The sequence below is a fragment of the Drosophila hydei genome, unplaced genomic scaffold, assembly GCF_003285905.1.
Source record: "Drosophila hydei strain 15085-1641.00,03,60 unplaced genomic scaffold, DhydRS2 tig00000149-arrow-pilon, whole genome shotgun sequence".
Classification (NCBI taxonomy): domain Eukaryota; kingdom Metazoa; phylum Arthropoda; class Insecta; order Diptera; family Drosophilidae; genus Drosophila; species Drosophila hydei.
The window spans coordinates 15,234-29,014 of record NW_022045678.1 but is presented as its reverse complement, the minus strand read 5'-3'; the positions used below and the strand labels follow the sequence as shown (position 1 = coordinate 29,014).

Here is a 13,781-nt window from a genome sequence, read left to right as displayed (position 1 = left end):
TATGTTTATAAATATATATATAGATATAGTTATATATATATATATATATTTATGTGTAACTCTTGCTTAAAATAAAGATCGTATTGCATTATTATTATATATATTTATATATATATATAGATATGTATACACTTAAATACACATTTTTTATTCAATTCACAAATATCATCTAAATCATTGTCATGTGTTGAAGAAACTTATCCAATTCCTAGCTATGTTAACGACTTTATCTGAATCTAACCTGACGAGCAGCAAAGAAATCGAATGTGCAGCAAAGTAAAAACAAAAACGAAGAACGAAAAAAACTTAGAAAATCTATAAACAAAACAAGAGCTAAAAATACAGAGAATTTTTCGAATACAACGAATAAATGTTTAAGAAAAATTTAAAGCTAAAAAGCGAACTAAATACGAAAAAACACATAACTAAATATCATTTTAATTAAATATAAAAAATTCCATAAATAATAAATAAAACACAATTAAAAATCAATTTTAAAACAGATAAAACCTAACACAAAAACCAGCTAAAAAATATCTATGCACGCCATTCGAAAAATTTCAAAAGTCCAAGAAAAATTCTTAGCCTAAAACTTAACTGTAAACCAAGTGAAAAGTACGTAAAAGAAATATTGACAAAATGCGTTTCAGCAAAACGAATTTGTTACAACCAACAAAAAACAAAACAAAAAACAGCAATAATAAAGGAACAAACAATTAAACAAAATAATGAAAAGATAAATATATTGAAAACAAATTGCCAAATTAAATGTAAAAGAAATGCCGAAGAACAATTCTTAGTAACAGAGTGAAAGAGATTTACCCAAAAAGTGATTTGATCCAGAACTAACGCAATGTTTCGACAAATGATATTTATGCATTTAAAAAAGACAAAAGTCAGGCGCAAGGGTTAGAAGAGAAAGTATGATCAAAGTTCTGTATAACATAGAAAACGTGGTGCTTGAGAGATTTCCTTGCAAAGCTAGTTCAATCTGCTAGTACTTGAAACCAAACAAAAAATAAATGATATATATACAATATATATATATATATAAAGTCTTGTTATCGAATTTTTATTTGGATTCATCAAATCAAACCAAATCAAATCGGGAATTGGGGAAACACTTTCTTATTCATAATCATGTTTATTTTTCGTGGCGTCAACTCCTTCAACAATTCGCAATGTTAAAACACATTAAACTATGCTATATATATATATTAATTAACTCTATATAAAATCTATAACTAAAAAGCAAAACAAAAAAGTATATTATATATGATTAACAATATATTGATGTTGTGTATTGCAAATTTTAAATGTTTATACATATACATACATACCACAAGAAATTATTATAAATGCATAAATCACAAACAACAAACCCTTTCATGTATACGTCAAGTAAATTTATTGCAACTATTTCAAAAAAAAAAAAAAATATGAAGCGAAACAAAAGTAATTCAAATATTAACAAAATGATATGTATGTATATTTACGATTACGATTACGATTACGATTACGATTATTAAGTATGTTTGTGTGTGTAGTGCGTATAGGCGCAATATCTGTAGAGCTCAATGGCTTATTTCCACATGAGAAGCAAGTGAAGCAATCGAATCGAATCGAATCGAATCATTCAAATCATCCGAACTATAATAATTCAATCATTCGAATCACTTGAGACATTTCATGCGCAAATGCTTGACTGAAATTTAACAAAAGAAGAAACAAAAAACAAAAACAAGAAGAAGAGTATAAACTGGTTGCTTTTATGCGATTTATAAGAACAAAACCTTCCAAAAATGAAACAAAAGAAAACATTGTAGAAAGTTCAAGAGAAAACTATAAGAAGAAAACACCAAGAAAACCCTTTTTTACTAATCAAGGCGCTCACATTTTTGTGCAGCTGCCACCTGGATTGGGGAAAAGGCGAAGCAGAATGCGTAATGCAATTATTATAAACAAAACAAAACAAAAACAGCAACAAATAGAAGAACAACAAAAAGCAATCGATTATATACATTTTTTAAGATGAAAATGTTTTATAAATAAAATTAAAAAAAAAATACCGAAGAATGAAGAAAATCCAAAAAAAAAAAACATTAATATAAAAAAGCGAAAAAAAAACCAAGAAAGTATTTTAAAAATTTAAACATATACATGAATACTATATATACAATATATTATATTATATATACATATTATATATATATATATATACTTAACGGTATTGGTAACGAACAAAAACACCGCACAATAATATACAAAAAAAAAAAAGAAAACAAAACAAAAAGAGTAAGAATACGTAATGACAAAACTCTGATAACAAAAGAAAAAGTTAAACTAATGCAAACAAGACTAAAAGGAGAAGGAAAACAATTAATAAATATGGAAAAGCAAGAAAAGGAAAACTGAAAACGAGCAACTTTATAATTTTTACATGAAAATAAAACGCAAACGCAATAATGTTAACATTTAAAGATTGAACACGATGAGAAAGAAAGAAACAGAAAACAAAGCGCATATCTTGAAAAACGAATAAGAAGAAAATACGAGAGAACTATGTTGATGAAATCTATTTAAAAACAAAAAAGAAAGAATGAAAAACCAAAAGCAAAACCAAAACAAAGAAGATACGAAAAGTTACCACAAATTTTAACTGTAAACCAAACAAAAAAAAAACAAAAACAAAAAAGAAGCAGAAGCAGGAAGGAAGGAGGGAATATGGTACACTTTTATACTTTTACACCAGAAACAGAAATATAAGGAAATATAGTGCATACACATACACGTACGTATAGAGTCAAGGATCTGGCGATCTAGTAATCGTCTGATTTTCGTTTGTCGTTCGCGTTTGAAACCAAAAAAGGTTGTGCAATGCTCTGCAGGCGGAACTGGAACTGGAACCGCATTCGGCCCTGGTTCCGGCGTCTGCACAGCGCTCTCTTTAAATGTCTCTCTCTTATACACAGTAACTCACACACACACACATACACACACATACACAGACACTTACACACACAGCTCTAACACTCTTTAACTAGTTAGGCTAAAGAGTTGAATAGTCGTCGAGCATCATCTGTGGGTAATATTCAAGAACTTGATCTGGGTATTTAGATGATGTGCTATAAATTAATTAAATAGGCTTCTAGGCATAGTTTAACAAAAACTGAACTGACACTAGTTGTTGACTTAAGGACTATTCGCACGGAAAACAAAACTCCCAAAAGAAAATTAATTCGAAAATATTTCAAAAATTTTATTCAAATTTGATTTAAAAACTTTGCAAAGAAAACCAAAAAAATGATATAAGCTAAGCGAGAGTATTCCTAAGGCTTTTTATTTTCGCTGTTTCCAGATATTTCTTCAAATTTTGCTCAAGAGTTCTAGGTATATATAGAAATGTCAGCACATCTCATGCATACCTGCTAAATATATATTTCTCTAGTTATTTCAATACTTTAAAGATCTATTTTTGTTAAGCTTCTTCCTACACACAACGTTTTTGGTCTAAAGATTTGCAAAAAAAAAAAATTATTAAAAATACAAATAAAAATCGAACAGTAAAAATATAACTATCCAGTAAAATTTCGTAGTGCATGTCATCAGTAAATTAAAGATCGAAGTTCTCTCTCTCTATATGTTTGCATTAAATGTTATAGAAAAAAAAACAAAAAAAAATAAAATAACGAAAAAAAAAAACAAAAAGGAAAAGAACTTAATATATATTAAATGAATTATGTATAAACCAAAACTTAGTCGAAAAAACCAACTTAGTCAAAGGTACTAATTTTAAGCACTCTTGTTAAATGCCAATCGAACGCAGCATTCAATGATTGATTGATTGATGAAGCGATTTTAGTGCAACAGAGAATCTTTGGTTCCATCAAGCTCAACATTTGCATAATTTAATCAATTGCAATTATTTCTTATTATCGTCTATGGTTTAGCTTACGTATAGTACTTGAAAACAACATACTAATTATGCCAGATATAATATATATATATATATACATGTATGTATATATATATATATATATATATGAATATTATATATATGTGTAACTATGCAAACGTTTTTTTCTCGTCGTTATAAACATAGTCAAAATATTGGTGGACCGTATCGTATTGTAGTAGTAAATATTTAACTTAATCATGTCAGATAACAGAAACAACAACAACAAACAAACAATTATTCCAGTTTAATTACAAAGTGCATATTTATCTATTGAATTACTGTCGAATTCTCTCATATATATATATTTATATATATATATATATATACGGGCGCTGGATTTATTGCCACGCCTAACAACAACACACACACACTCAACACACACTCCTTAAACAATTTTCTTCGAATTTTCATTCAATTAACTTAAACCGAAACATAAAAATAAAATGAAAATGACAAAAAAAGAAGAAAATATAAAATAATATTACAGAAAAACAAAAACGAAACAAATTTATATAGCATATTTATGGTATACTCTGTGCAAGATTTATTAAGAATCAATTAAACTTCATTATGGATTACTCTGAGAATTTACAACAGCAAAAACACTCACACGAAACACACAATGAAGGTAACAACAACAACAACAACAATTTATTCAATAAAGCTATGAAATGATGTGTTTAAAAACAAAACTTGATCAATTATTAAGCGTCTAAGGAACCAGTTCGGATAAGTCTAATATATCGTAAGTGCTGTGGGCTGTGCTCTGATAAGCTGATATGCTCTGATAAGCTGATGATGATAAGCTAGAATCATAATATATATACTATTTGTCTTTAAGAGATGTTTCTCTTTTATATTTATTGATTTTTATATTTTTGGTTTTTTTTTTGTATGAATTAGAATTAGATTGAAAACAGTTAATAGGTTTTAAGCCTTTTCTATGTTTTGCTTTATTTAAACTCCTTGCTGTATGCTAATATTATTTAGCTTAACACCTTGCAGATATTATTAAATTTTATTTTGCAATTTTTATAGTTAGTTATGCATTCTGAGGTGTATTACTGTTAAATCATCTTCAAAGATCAGTGTATTCTTTTATTTGGTGTGGGCAGACTTGAAAATATATTTTATTTTATTGTCTACTAGTTCGGGGATTTAAATTGGTTTTTTGTAGTAATAACTGTCTATGCTATAAATACATATATATTTGCTAAGTAATAAGTCGAGTCCATTAAGTTCTATTCAGTCGTTTGTCCATCCTTCCGTCCATCTAATTGTATATGTGCTTAATTTGATCTACAAACGTATAAGAGCTATATGCGTAGCTAGTTCCATAGGGTTGAGTATATAGTATATAGTATATAGTATATGGTAAATGGCATATAGTATATAGTATATGGTATAGTATAGTATGGTATGGTATGGTATGGTATGGAATGGTATGGTATGGTATGGTATAGTATAGTATGGTATGGTATGGTATGGTATGGTATAGTATAGTTGAGAATTGTCAGTTTTATAAGGTATATTATAGTATGGTATATACATAGTATAGTATGGTATACAGTATATAGTCCATAATAGCAGATCAGGATTCACATCTTAAAATGTGGATGTTGAGTTTTAGTTATTGGAGCGCTGTCGTTTGTTATTTGAACTAGTTTGGTATGTGATTCTTCTAAATAATAAGGGATTTGGCTCAATGAAACTATATGCGTTGACTCATAATTTCTTAAGTATTTACTATTTCGTATTTAATTTTGCATTGTTCACTGAGTTTGGCAAGAAACATGGCGTAGTTAGTAAACCAAACGTAAGTTAGCCGATGAGAAAGTTGTGTGAGTCATAGGCCGATCAGTGGAATACAGGACTATGAGTAAACGCCTATTAAGTCATAAATAAAAACAAATTGTGCATAGTCTGGGCCTATCTCCAATCAAGAAATGAAACCTAATTTTCATTTCTCTTACTCTTAGCCTGAAATAGTATTTCTATCGTAACATTCCTTATGTCACGTTGTGCGCTTCCTCTAGCATGTAAATGATTCACGATGAGCTAAAGTGAGTTTCAGGACTCAAGCTATGTCATAGCAACATTTCGATGAGGACTTTTCTCTTTTGTCTCAGCTCAAATTAAATGGAATTCGACAAACTAAAGCGAGCAGAAGTGGAGCAAGAATGTGGCTTAAAGTGCTTTAAACGAATGTTGCATATCATGTGACTATTTCTGGCAACGTGCACATATAAAGTGGCTGTCAAATTGGTTGAGTTTGCTGAAACTCGCTGCTGCCGATTGCCGTTGCTCTGCGCTGCTTGCGAGTTGTGGCAATGGCTTTAAATATGGCAAGCTTTTAGGCGGCGACATAAATTGTGAGCTGGGGCACAGGCTGTGGCGATGGTCTGGGCGAATCTTACATAAATTTCAGTGGCATGCGGCATGTGGATAGCTGCAGCAGCCGCAAAGTGTGCAACGCAATGAGCTTTGAGGTTATGTAATATGGCTGGCACAGCTGAACGAACAGTTAAAGGACACAAAGTTTAAGGATCACGTTCAAAGAATTCGGATGGTATGAATATCCAGTTCTTGGCCAACTCGTTGAGAGCCTCCACCATTAGGCGACTGAGCACGGACAAAATGGTGCTGAGAGAGAGTGAGAGAAGGCGCTTGAAATTTGTGAAGTAGTCGGGTGCAGGGTTGAGCCACTCACTTGTGATCCACTTGCATGTTGATGTTGCAAAACGGCATTTGCATGGGATCCGACATGATCACATCATCGTAGGTCTTGTTGAACTTATTGCGCGTGCGCTCGGAGGGAATGCGCATGAAATTCGACTTGGATAGGAATTTCCAGAAGAGCTTCTCGAATATGGTAACGCGATGGTCGATGGCCATGCTTAGTTCGATCACCTCGTTGGCATTAAGTTTGCGTTTCATGGACAGGCGCTTGATCAGCTCCTCGCGTTCCATTTGCTTCTTGTCCGGATCTGTTGTCCTGCTCATGGACTTATTATCGCCGGCAGCGCCCGGGTCAAGGCCGACGCCGCCGCAGGGCGAGCAGGTGCCCTCGACCTCAATGGCAGTGTCGTCATCTCTTTCCTCGCGGCTGGACACATGGACACGTATGTTCAGATGAAGGAAGACATGCTCCACATAGCTATCCTCCTTCCACTTGGGATCATCAATGGACTCGACCTCGGCCAATTCGGCCTTGGCTATCTGCGTGGCGGCATCCAGAATGCGATGCACCTCCAGCACAATGGGTATGCGGCGAAAGAAGAGCAGCCGTTCATAGGCGCTCACCCTAATCTCGCAGAGCTTCGAATGATGCCCCTTCAGCCGAAAGCTGGGCGGCTCGAAAGTGACGGCAAAGAAGTCACTAATGATGTAGCTGCAGCAGAAGGAGCAGATGTAAATGAAAATGTTTCGGCAATTCGACAAGCTCAACCAAGACTGACTTCTGCCAACGAAATTCCATGCACTTCTGTCCATAGTTGTGTAGATTGACGAGCTGCGTACGATTCTCCTTGACGCACAGCTCAAAGCTCAGGCGATTCGGATAGATAATGTAGAGATAGTCGGCAGACTCCCTGTCCTTGAGCGGCATATCGGTTACCTCGTGCTCATCTGTGAGTGCGCCACGCGCCTTGATCTTGTAGCGTGCCCTTGCGTTGTCATATGTTAACAGTAATTCGATCTGAGCTCAGAGAGAGAGAGAGAGAGAGAGAGAGTTAGTGGAGGAGTATGGGAGTTTTTCTTAGATACTAGTCTTATGAGGCTTGAATAAGTGCGTTTGGTGTGAAGGACTTTCTGCCTCGGTTGTGTCTGGGTTCTGTTTATCTATCAACTCTCATCTTTTGTTTGGTAGGGTTATAAGGCTTGAGAGCGATAGGCTGAGAGTTCTATATGTAAAACTTGTAAAGACTTTACCTTTTTTCTATCTCATTCTGGTGAAGTTGGAGATGTGCTTGGAATTCCTTTATGGTTTCAGAGAGAGAGAGAGAGAATGAGAGAGGGGGAGATTTCTGTTCATAAACCTGGCATAGAAAAGACCTCGTCTCTTTTCTATTTCACTCTGGTGAGAGAGAGAGAGTTCAGACCGTAAACCTAGCAAGCAAATACTATTATTTTACTATTTGTTTAGCTTACATAGAAGAAGTCAAACTCTCCTTAAAGCTTGCCTCATTCTCAGTTAGTTGCCTTGTGGAAGATGCGCTTGGAGATCTTATATGGATTGAGAGAGACAGAGACAGATGGCTTAGAAGAGAGATAGCTGGAGAGAGACAGAGACAGTTGGCTTAGAAGAGAGATAGCTGGAGAGAGAGAGAGAGAGAGAGAGAGAGGGGGAGATTTCTGTTCATAAACCTGGCATAGAAAAGACCTCGTCTTTTTTCTATTTCACTCTGGTGAGAGAGAGAGAGAGAGAGAGAGAGTTTAGACCTTAAACCTAGCAAGCAAATACTATTATTTTACTATTTGTTTAGCTTACATAGAAGAAGTCAAACTCTCCTTAAAGCTTGCCTCATTCTCAGTTAGTTGCCTTGTGGAAGATGCGCTTGGAGATCTTATATGGATTGAGAGAGACAGAGACAGATGGCTTAGAAGAGAGATAGCTGGAGAGAGACAGAGACAGATGGCTTAGAAGAGAGATAGCTGGAGAGAGAGAGAGAGAGAGAGAGAGAGAGAGAGGGGGAGATTTCTATTCATAAGCCTGGCATAGTAAAGACCTCGTCTCTTTTCTATTTCACACTGGTAAGAGAGAGAGAGAGCTTAGACCTTAAACCTAGCAAGCAAAGACTTTTATCTTACTATTCGTTTACCTTATATAGAAGAGGTTAAACTCTCTTTAAAGCTTGCCCCATTCTCAGTTAGTTGCCTTGTTGGAGGTGCGCTTGGATATATTTGTTTCTCTAATGCTTGCCCCAGCTGCTCAGCTCTTCCCCTTAAATACCTCAAAGGTCAAGTCCACTGTGTCTACTAAAAACTTTGTTCTACTCTGAGACTTAATTTCCTACAGATATATTCTGCCATTCGCCTGCCGCACTCATTGACAATTCTTGGTCGACCCGACTATACTCGAAGCACTTACCTCATTCTCATAGTCCAGGGGTCTGTACTCAACGAGCAGGGGCCAGACACTCTGTCGGGGCACAGTCAGATTCGAGTTGTGCAGCTTGAAGCTGCGCTCGCGTGCGGAAAAATTGAACGCGAGATGTGTCATGGTTATGTTCTGCACCCAAATCGGCTGTGTCACATGACGAAAGTTTTTTATATTTACGGGCAGCAGCTCGTTCGTTAGCAGACAGCGTTCCGGATCGAAGGCTGTGACTTCCAGCTTGAAGCTCCAGGTAAACTTGCGATTGTCGTTGGTGCTAGCAGAGGGCAGCAGTTGGGAGCTTAGATGGGCGACGAAGGGCAATACTTACTGGATCTCGTAGGTCAGATAGTGTTCGCCGTAGAGAAAGAAGTTAGCGGTCGCTGAGATGGGCAGCACCTCGTCCGGCTGCAAGTTGAGCAGCTCCTGGCTGATCTGAATGAGCCGGCGATGCGGGCAGTGGAAGAGCTGGCGGAACTGATTGAAGCCGACGCGGGTCTGCAGCGGCTGGCACTGGCAGTTCTGAATGCGCTTCAGCTTCAGCTCCAGCGGCTTGGCGGACATGTTGCGCAGCCAGAATATCATCTTCAACGACTGGCTGTGTATCTGGCGCAAGGGAATGGCCAGGATGTGCTCGAACTCGCACTTGTTCGAGCGCAGTTTCTTATTCAAGCTGCGAGAGCAGAGTGATAAGTCTGTTCCAGCTGGCGCCAAGTGCTTACCCTGTGATATCGAAGCTCTCCCAGTAGTAGAGCTTGAGTATCGGTGGACGTATAACGGTTAGATTCTCCACCATCAGCTTCTGGTAGATTGGCAGCGGGTTTAAAACGCCCACGCAAGGACATTTCGGCATTTTAAGTGTTTTTGCTTCTGTTTTTTTTTAGAAATATATTTTTATATATTTGAATGGCCGACAAGTTGCCTCGATTTGAAAGTGTGTGCCTTGTCGACACTTGTCACACTGTGCCTGCCCCGGCTCGACTTGGGCACGTTCTTTTAATGCCATTAGAAGTTTGCACTGCACGGCCCGAGGCGCCTCTGCATGCTGCACACTCGTAAATATTCATAAATGGTCAGCCGCACATACGAACGCCCACACCCACCCACACACACCCACACACACACATGGAGGCTGTATAGCCCTGAGCATTTTTTGAGTGTGTTGCATAAACTGAGATTTTGTGGCAACATTGTGCGTGGCATCTGCAAAGAAATTTTTATTGTGCGGCTTAATGCATTGTATAAACAAATCAATTTATATAAATTATTAATTGTTTCTAGTCTTAAAGCTATTCACATAATATTTTTATAAATTTCATATAGAAACAAATTTCTGATGGAACTTAAATTTATTCGTTCAATCTTAATCTTTTTAAGTTAATTTTTAAAAAATATTTTGTTATATATTATTTTTATTTATTAAATAATTAAATGCTATTATTTTATTAATTATATATTTTAAGAATTTCTTAAATAAATTTTCTAAAAAAAATAATATTTTTTTTTCAACTCCTTTAGCATTAACAGTTTTAACTGCTATTGCAGGTAACCGCAAAGTCAAACAGAGCTCAACTTGTTTAAGCTTAGATCCTTATGCATGTTTTCTTTTTTTCATGCCGCAGCACAGCTTGCAGCATTGTTGGCAGTTGCAAGCAATCAAAACAATAGCCAGGGCTTTAGCGGAAGTAACTAACGTGTACGCATGAATACATGAGCTGGCGCAGGTGCGAGCGAGCTGACAATATGCGGTGGCAGATTTGCATGCAACTCGGAGTTGGTGCCACCAGGCGATGCCGATTCCTGCTGCCACGCCGCCTCGTTGTCTCTGGCCCCAAAGGGCAACGATGTCGTTGCAATTCGTTTTGTTTGTCGATTGACAAAGTGCCAAAGGCCATAACCAAGTTTGTGTGATTGTAAGTGTGTGTGGGTGTGTGTGTGGGTGTGTGTAAGTGTGGCAAACAAACGAGCAAGAAAAAGACATTAGTGCCAACGCGCCTGTCAAAAACAAACCCCAAACACGCGTCGCAAACGACATCATATGTGGGCTCCAGTTGCCAGTTGCCAGTTGCCAGTTGCGAGTTGCCAGTCGCAGCGAGTCGTGTGCATTGAGGCATTGAGGCAACATCATTTACAGTTAGTGCGCTGACAATTGCAGGCTATAAACGACAATTAGATGGACCCCAAGCCATCTGGCACAGTGGATGCTTCACACTTTATGGGGCCTTAAGATGCATAACAATCTAGCTTAATTTCTTTGCCAAAGTTTGGTTGGCACAAAAAATACTGCGAATTAGATAGTTTTGCTTTCAAAAAATACCAGACATATTTAAATACTAAGAAATTCAACAACGAATTCAGTTGCTAATGTTGAACTAAAGGCAGTTTATTACATACTGAAGTAGATATGAATATTCATTATAAAAAATACTACTGGGTATTAAAAAAATACTGCATACTAAAATTAATTTTTTTAAAATAGCTAATACATAATTTTTTGAATGCAGTGCATAAAGCTCTACATATAACTAAAATACCAAATTTAAAGGCGAGTTTCTAAAAAATAATTAAAATGCAAAGAAAAATAAATAAAATACCAAAAGCAAATACAAAATTCTATAGAAAGTAATGCTTTGCCATTTGGATTTTGTTTTTTTATTGGAGTATATTTTCCAACATGTGTTAGTAAAATATTATATTTACCGGTAAAATACCAAAAAAAAACTAAATAAAATACCAAAAAATTAAAACTCTATTGAATATAAAATTTTGCCATTTTAATTTAGTATTTATGAGGGTATATTTTCTATTATGTATTATTTAAGTATAGAAATTACTGAAAAAATGCCAAAAAAAATACCAACTACAAGACAACCGCAACTGCAAAACATAAGATTTTAAGTTACTAATAAATAAATATTTAGTCTCTCTCTACATTCGATTTATAAGTCTTATAAATTTTTAGTATTTTCAGCATATTCTAGTATATCCCGACTTTTTAGTATTTCTATTTGTATGCCAAAAACAATGTCTAGTTGCAACAGTACAGCTAATCGACAAGCATTACATCAATCACAGCCCGTGACAGCAACGCATCCGCGCTTATCAATCGTCAGCCCTTCGAACTTCATTCACGTCGCTTTTTCCGACTCCCCAATCCCGGGCGAAATAACAATGGCTAAAGTGCATGACCAGGAGACAAGGCAGCTCTGTAATTGTCGCTCGCTGCTGTTGAGTGTTTCACTAGTTCCAGCGTTTCAGCGCACTCAAAATGCACTCAAATGCGGCCCGTTGCCACTCGTTCCGCCTGCTCGACTGCGGGCGACTGTGGGCGGCATTTAAATTGAATGCAGCTTCAGCAAATTTTTGCGTGGGACACTTGGCGAGTTGCTGGCGACAACTTGTTGGCCAATTGTTGTGTGGCTTGACTTCGAGCAACTTTTCATGTTTCGGTCAACCGTTTTGTGGCCAATCAAAAGAGCCTCAAGTACTTGGCTAAAATAATGCATATATATATATACATACACATTTACATATTTATGTATACAAACACTTGTAAAATGCATTGAGTGCGGTCGGCGCCTGCAGCATAATTATGGCATCATTTGCAGCCTCAGCTATGCCAACTAATTACGAAAAAAATAAAACTAGTGTGGGTGCTTTAGCGGGGCATGCCTGACTAGAAGTTGCGCTAAAAGGCATGCGGAGTCCCTTGCTTTTTTGTCAGCATTTCAAAACTGTATATAGCAAGTAGACTTTTATATATTGATAAAAGAAACTTATATAAAAAATATTAATTTAATATAAAAAAGAACTAGCATGTTTGACCTGACTAGAAGTTTGCTGTCACCTGCAAGATTTCTCATAGATATTATAGAAATTGAAATATATATTGAAGAAGAAGAAGAGAAGAAAATTTATTTTAAATATTAATTTATTATAAATTTATTTATTTTATTTAATTTTTATAGTTCACGAATTCTGATGAAACGGCTTAACTATGCAGACTAATCAAGATTTTCTATATTTGATTGAATATGCTCGCTTCTCTTAGTTCAGCTTTTAGCACTTAAGCCGCTCTAGACTAAGAGGCTAGTGCTTGCAGCTGACTTTAACTACTTTAAGCAAAGCTAGAAAGTGCATAAAATATAATTTATACATATTTTTATGTATCATCTAGCTAAGCACTTATGCATCATAATTCTCTTAGCTAAGCCCCCGATATACCCGGTTGGACCTTTGAAAACAGCGTAGAACAGCGCGCCCATAGCAACGTCCTTTTGGGCGCGCTCTAAGAGCATATGGCAATTAAAAAGTTTGCATCCAAGTACATTTTTTACCTGCTCTTCAGGCAGGTGGTAAAAGTTGCCAGCAAGCAGTGCGTGTTTTGGCTGTCGCAACGGGCTGCATCGCACTGTCCCATGCTGAGCATAAAAAAAAGAAGCTGCTTCAGCCTCGGGCAGCCACGGCTACATAGGAAACTTTCATCCACAAAGAACTGCGATGTTCATTTAATTTCTCGTAATAATCTCAGGTTTATTTAGTATTAAGTGTGCAAACATTATTAACTATAGGTAGATGATTCGTGGTAATTTTTAAAAATAATTGGCAAAATATTGAAGGCTTCTTACAGTATTTTTTAATTATATTTTTGGCACTCTTTTATCTAAAAGGAAGTTCAAATATTTTTCGCTTTAAAGTATTTTTTATCAGATGTCTTCTAATATTTAT

At 35.9% G+C, this 13,781-nt stretch overlaps 1 protein-coding gene across 1 annotated transcript; it reads right to left on the bottom strand.

Annotated features, from left to right (window-relative positions):
* Nucleotides 1-6,436: 6,436 nt before the first annotated feature.
* LOC111593148 lies at nt 6,437-9,973 on the bottom strand. Its single transcript, XM_023305752.2, has 6 exons — nt 9,776-9,973; nt 9,385-9,726; nt 9,048-9,330; nt 7,417-7,655; nt 6,669-7,349; nt 6,437-6,601 (listed from the first exon to the last, which is right to left on the bottom strand). Exons 1-6 carry the CDS (start codon nt 9,904-9,906, stop codon nt 6,499-6,501), a joined length of 1,779 nt encoding a protein of 592 aa, XP_023161520.1. The 5' UTR covers nt 9,907-9,973; the 3' UTR covers nt 6,437-6,498.
* Between the last annotated feature and the right edge of the window lie 3,808 nt (nt 9,974-13,781).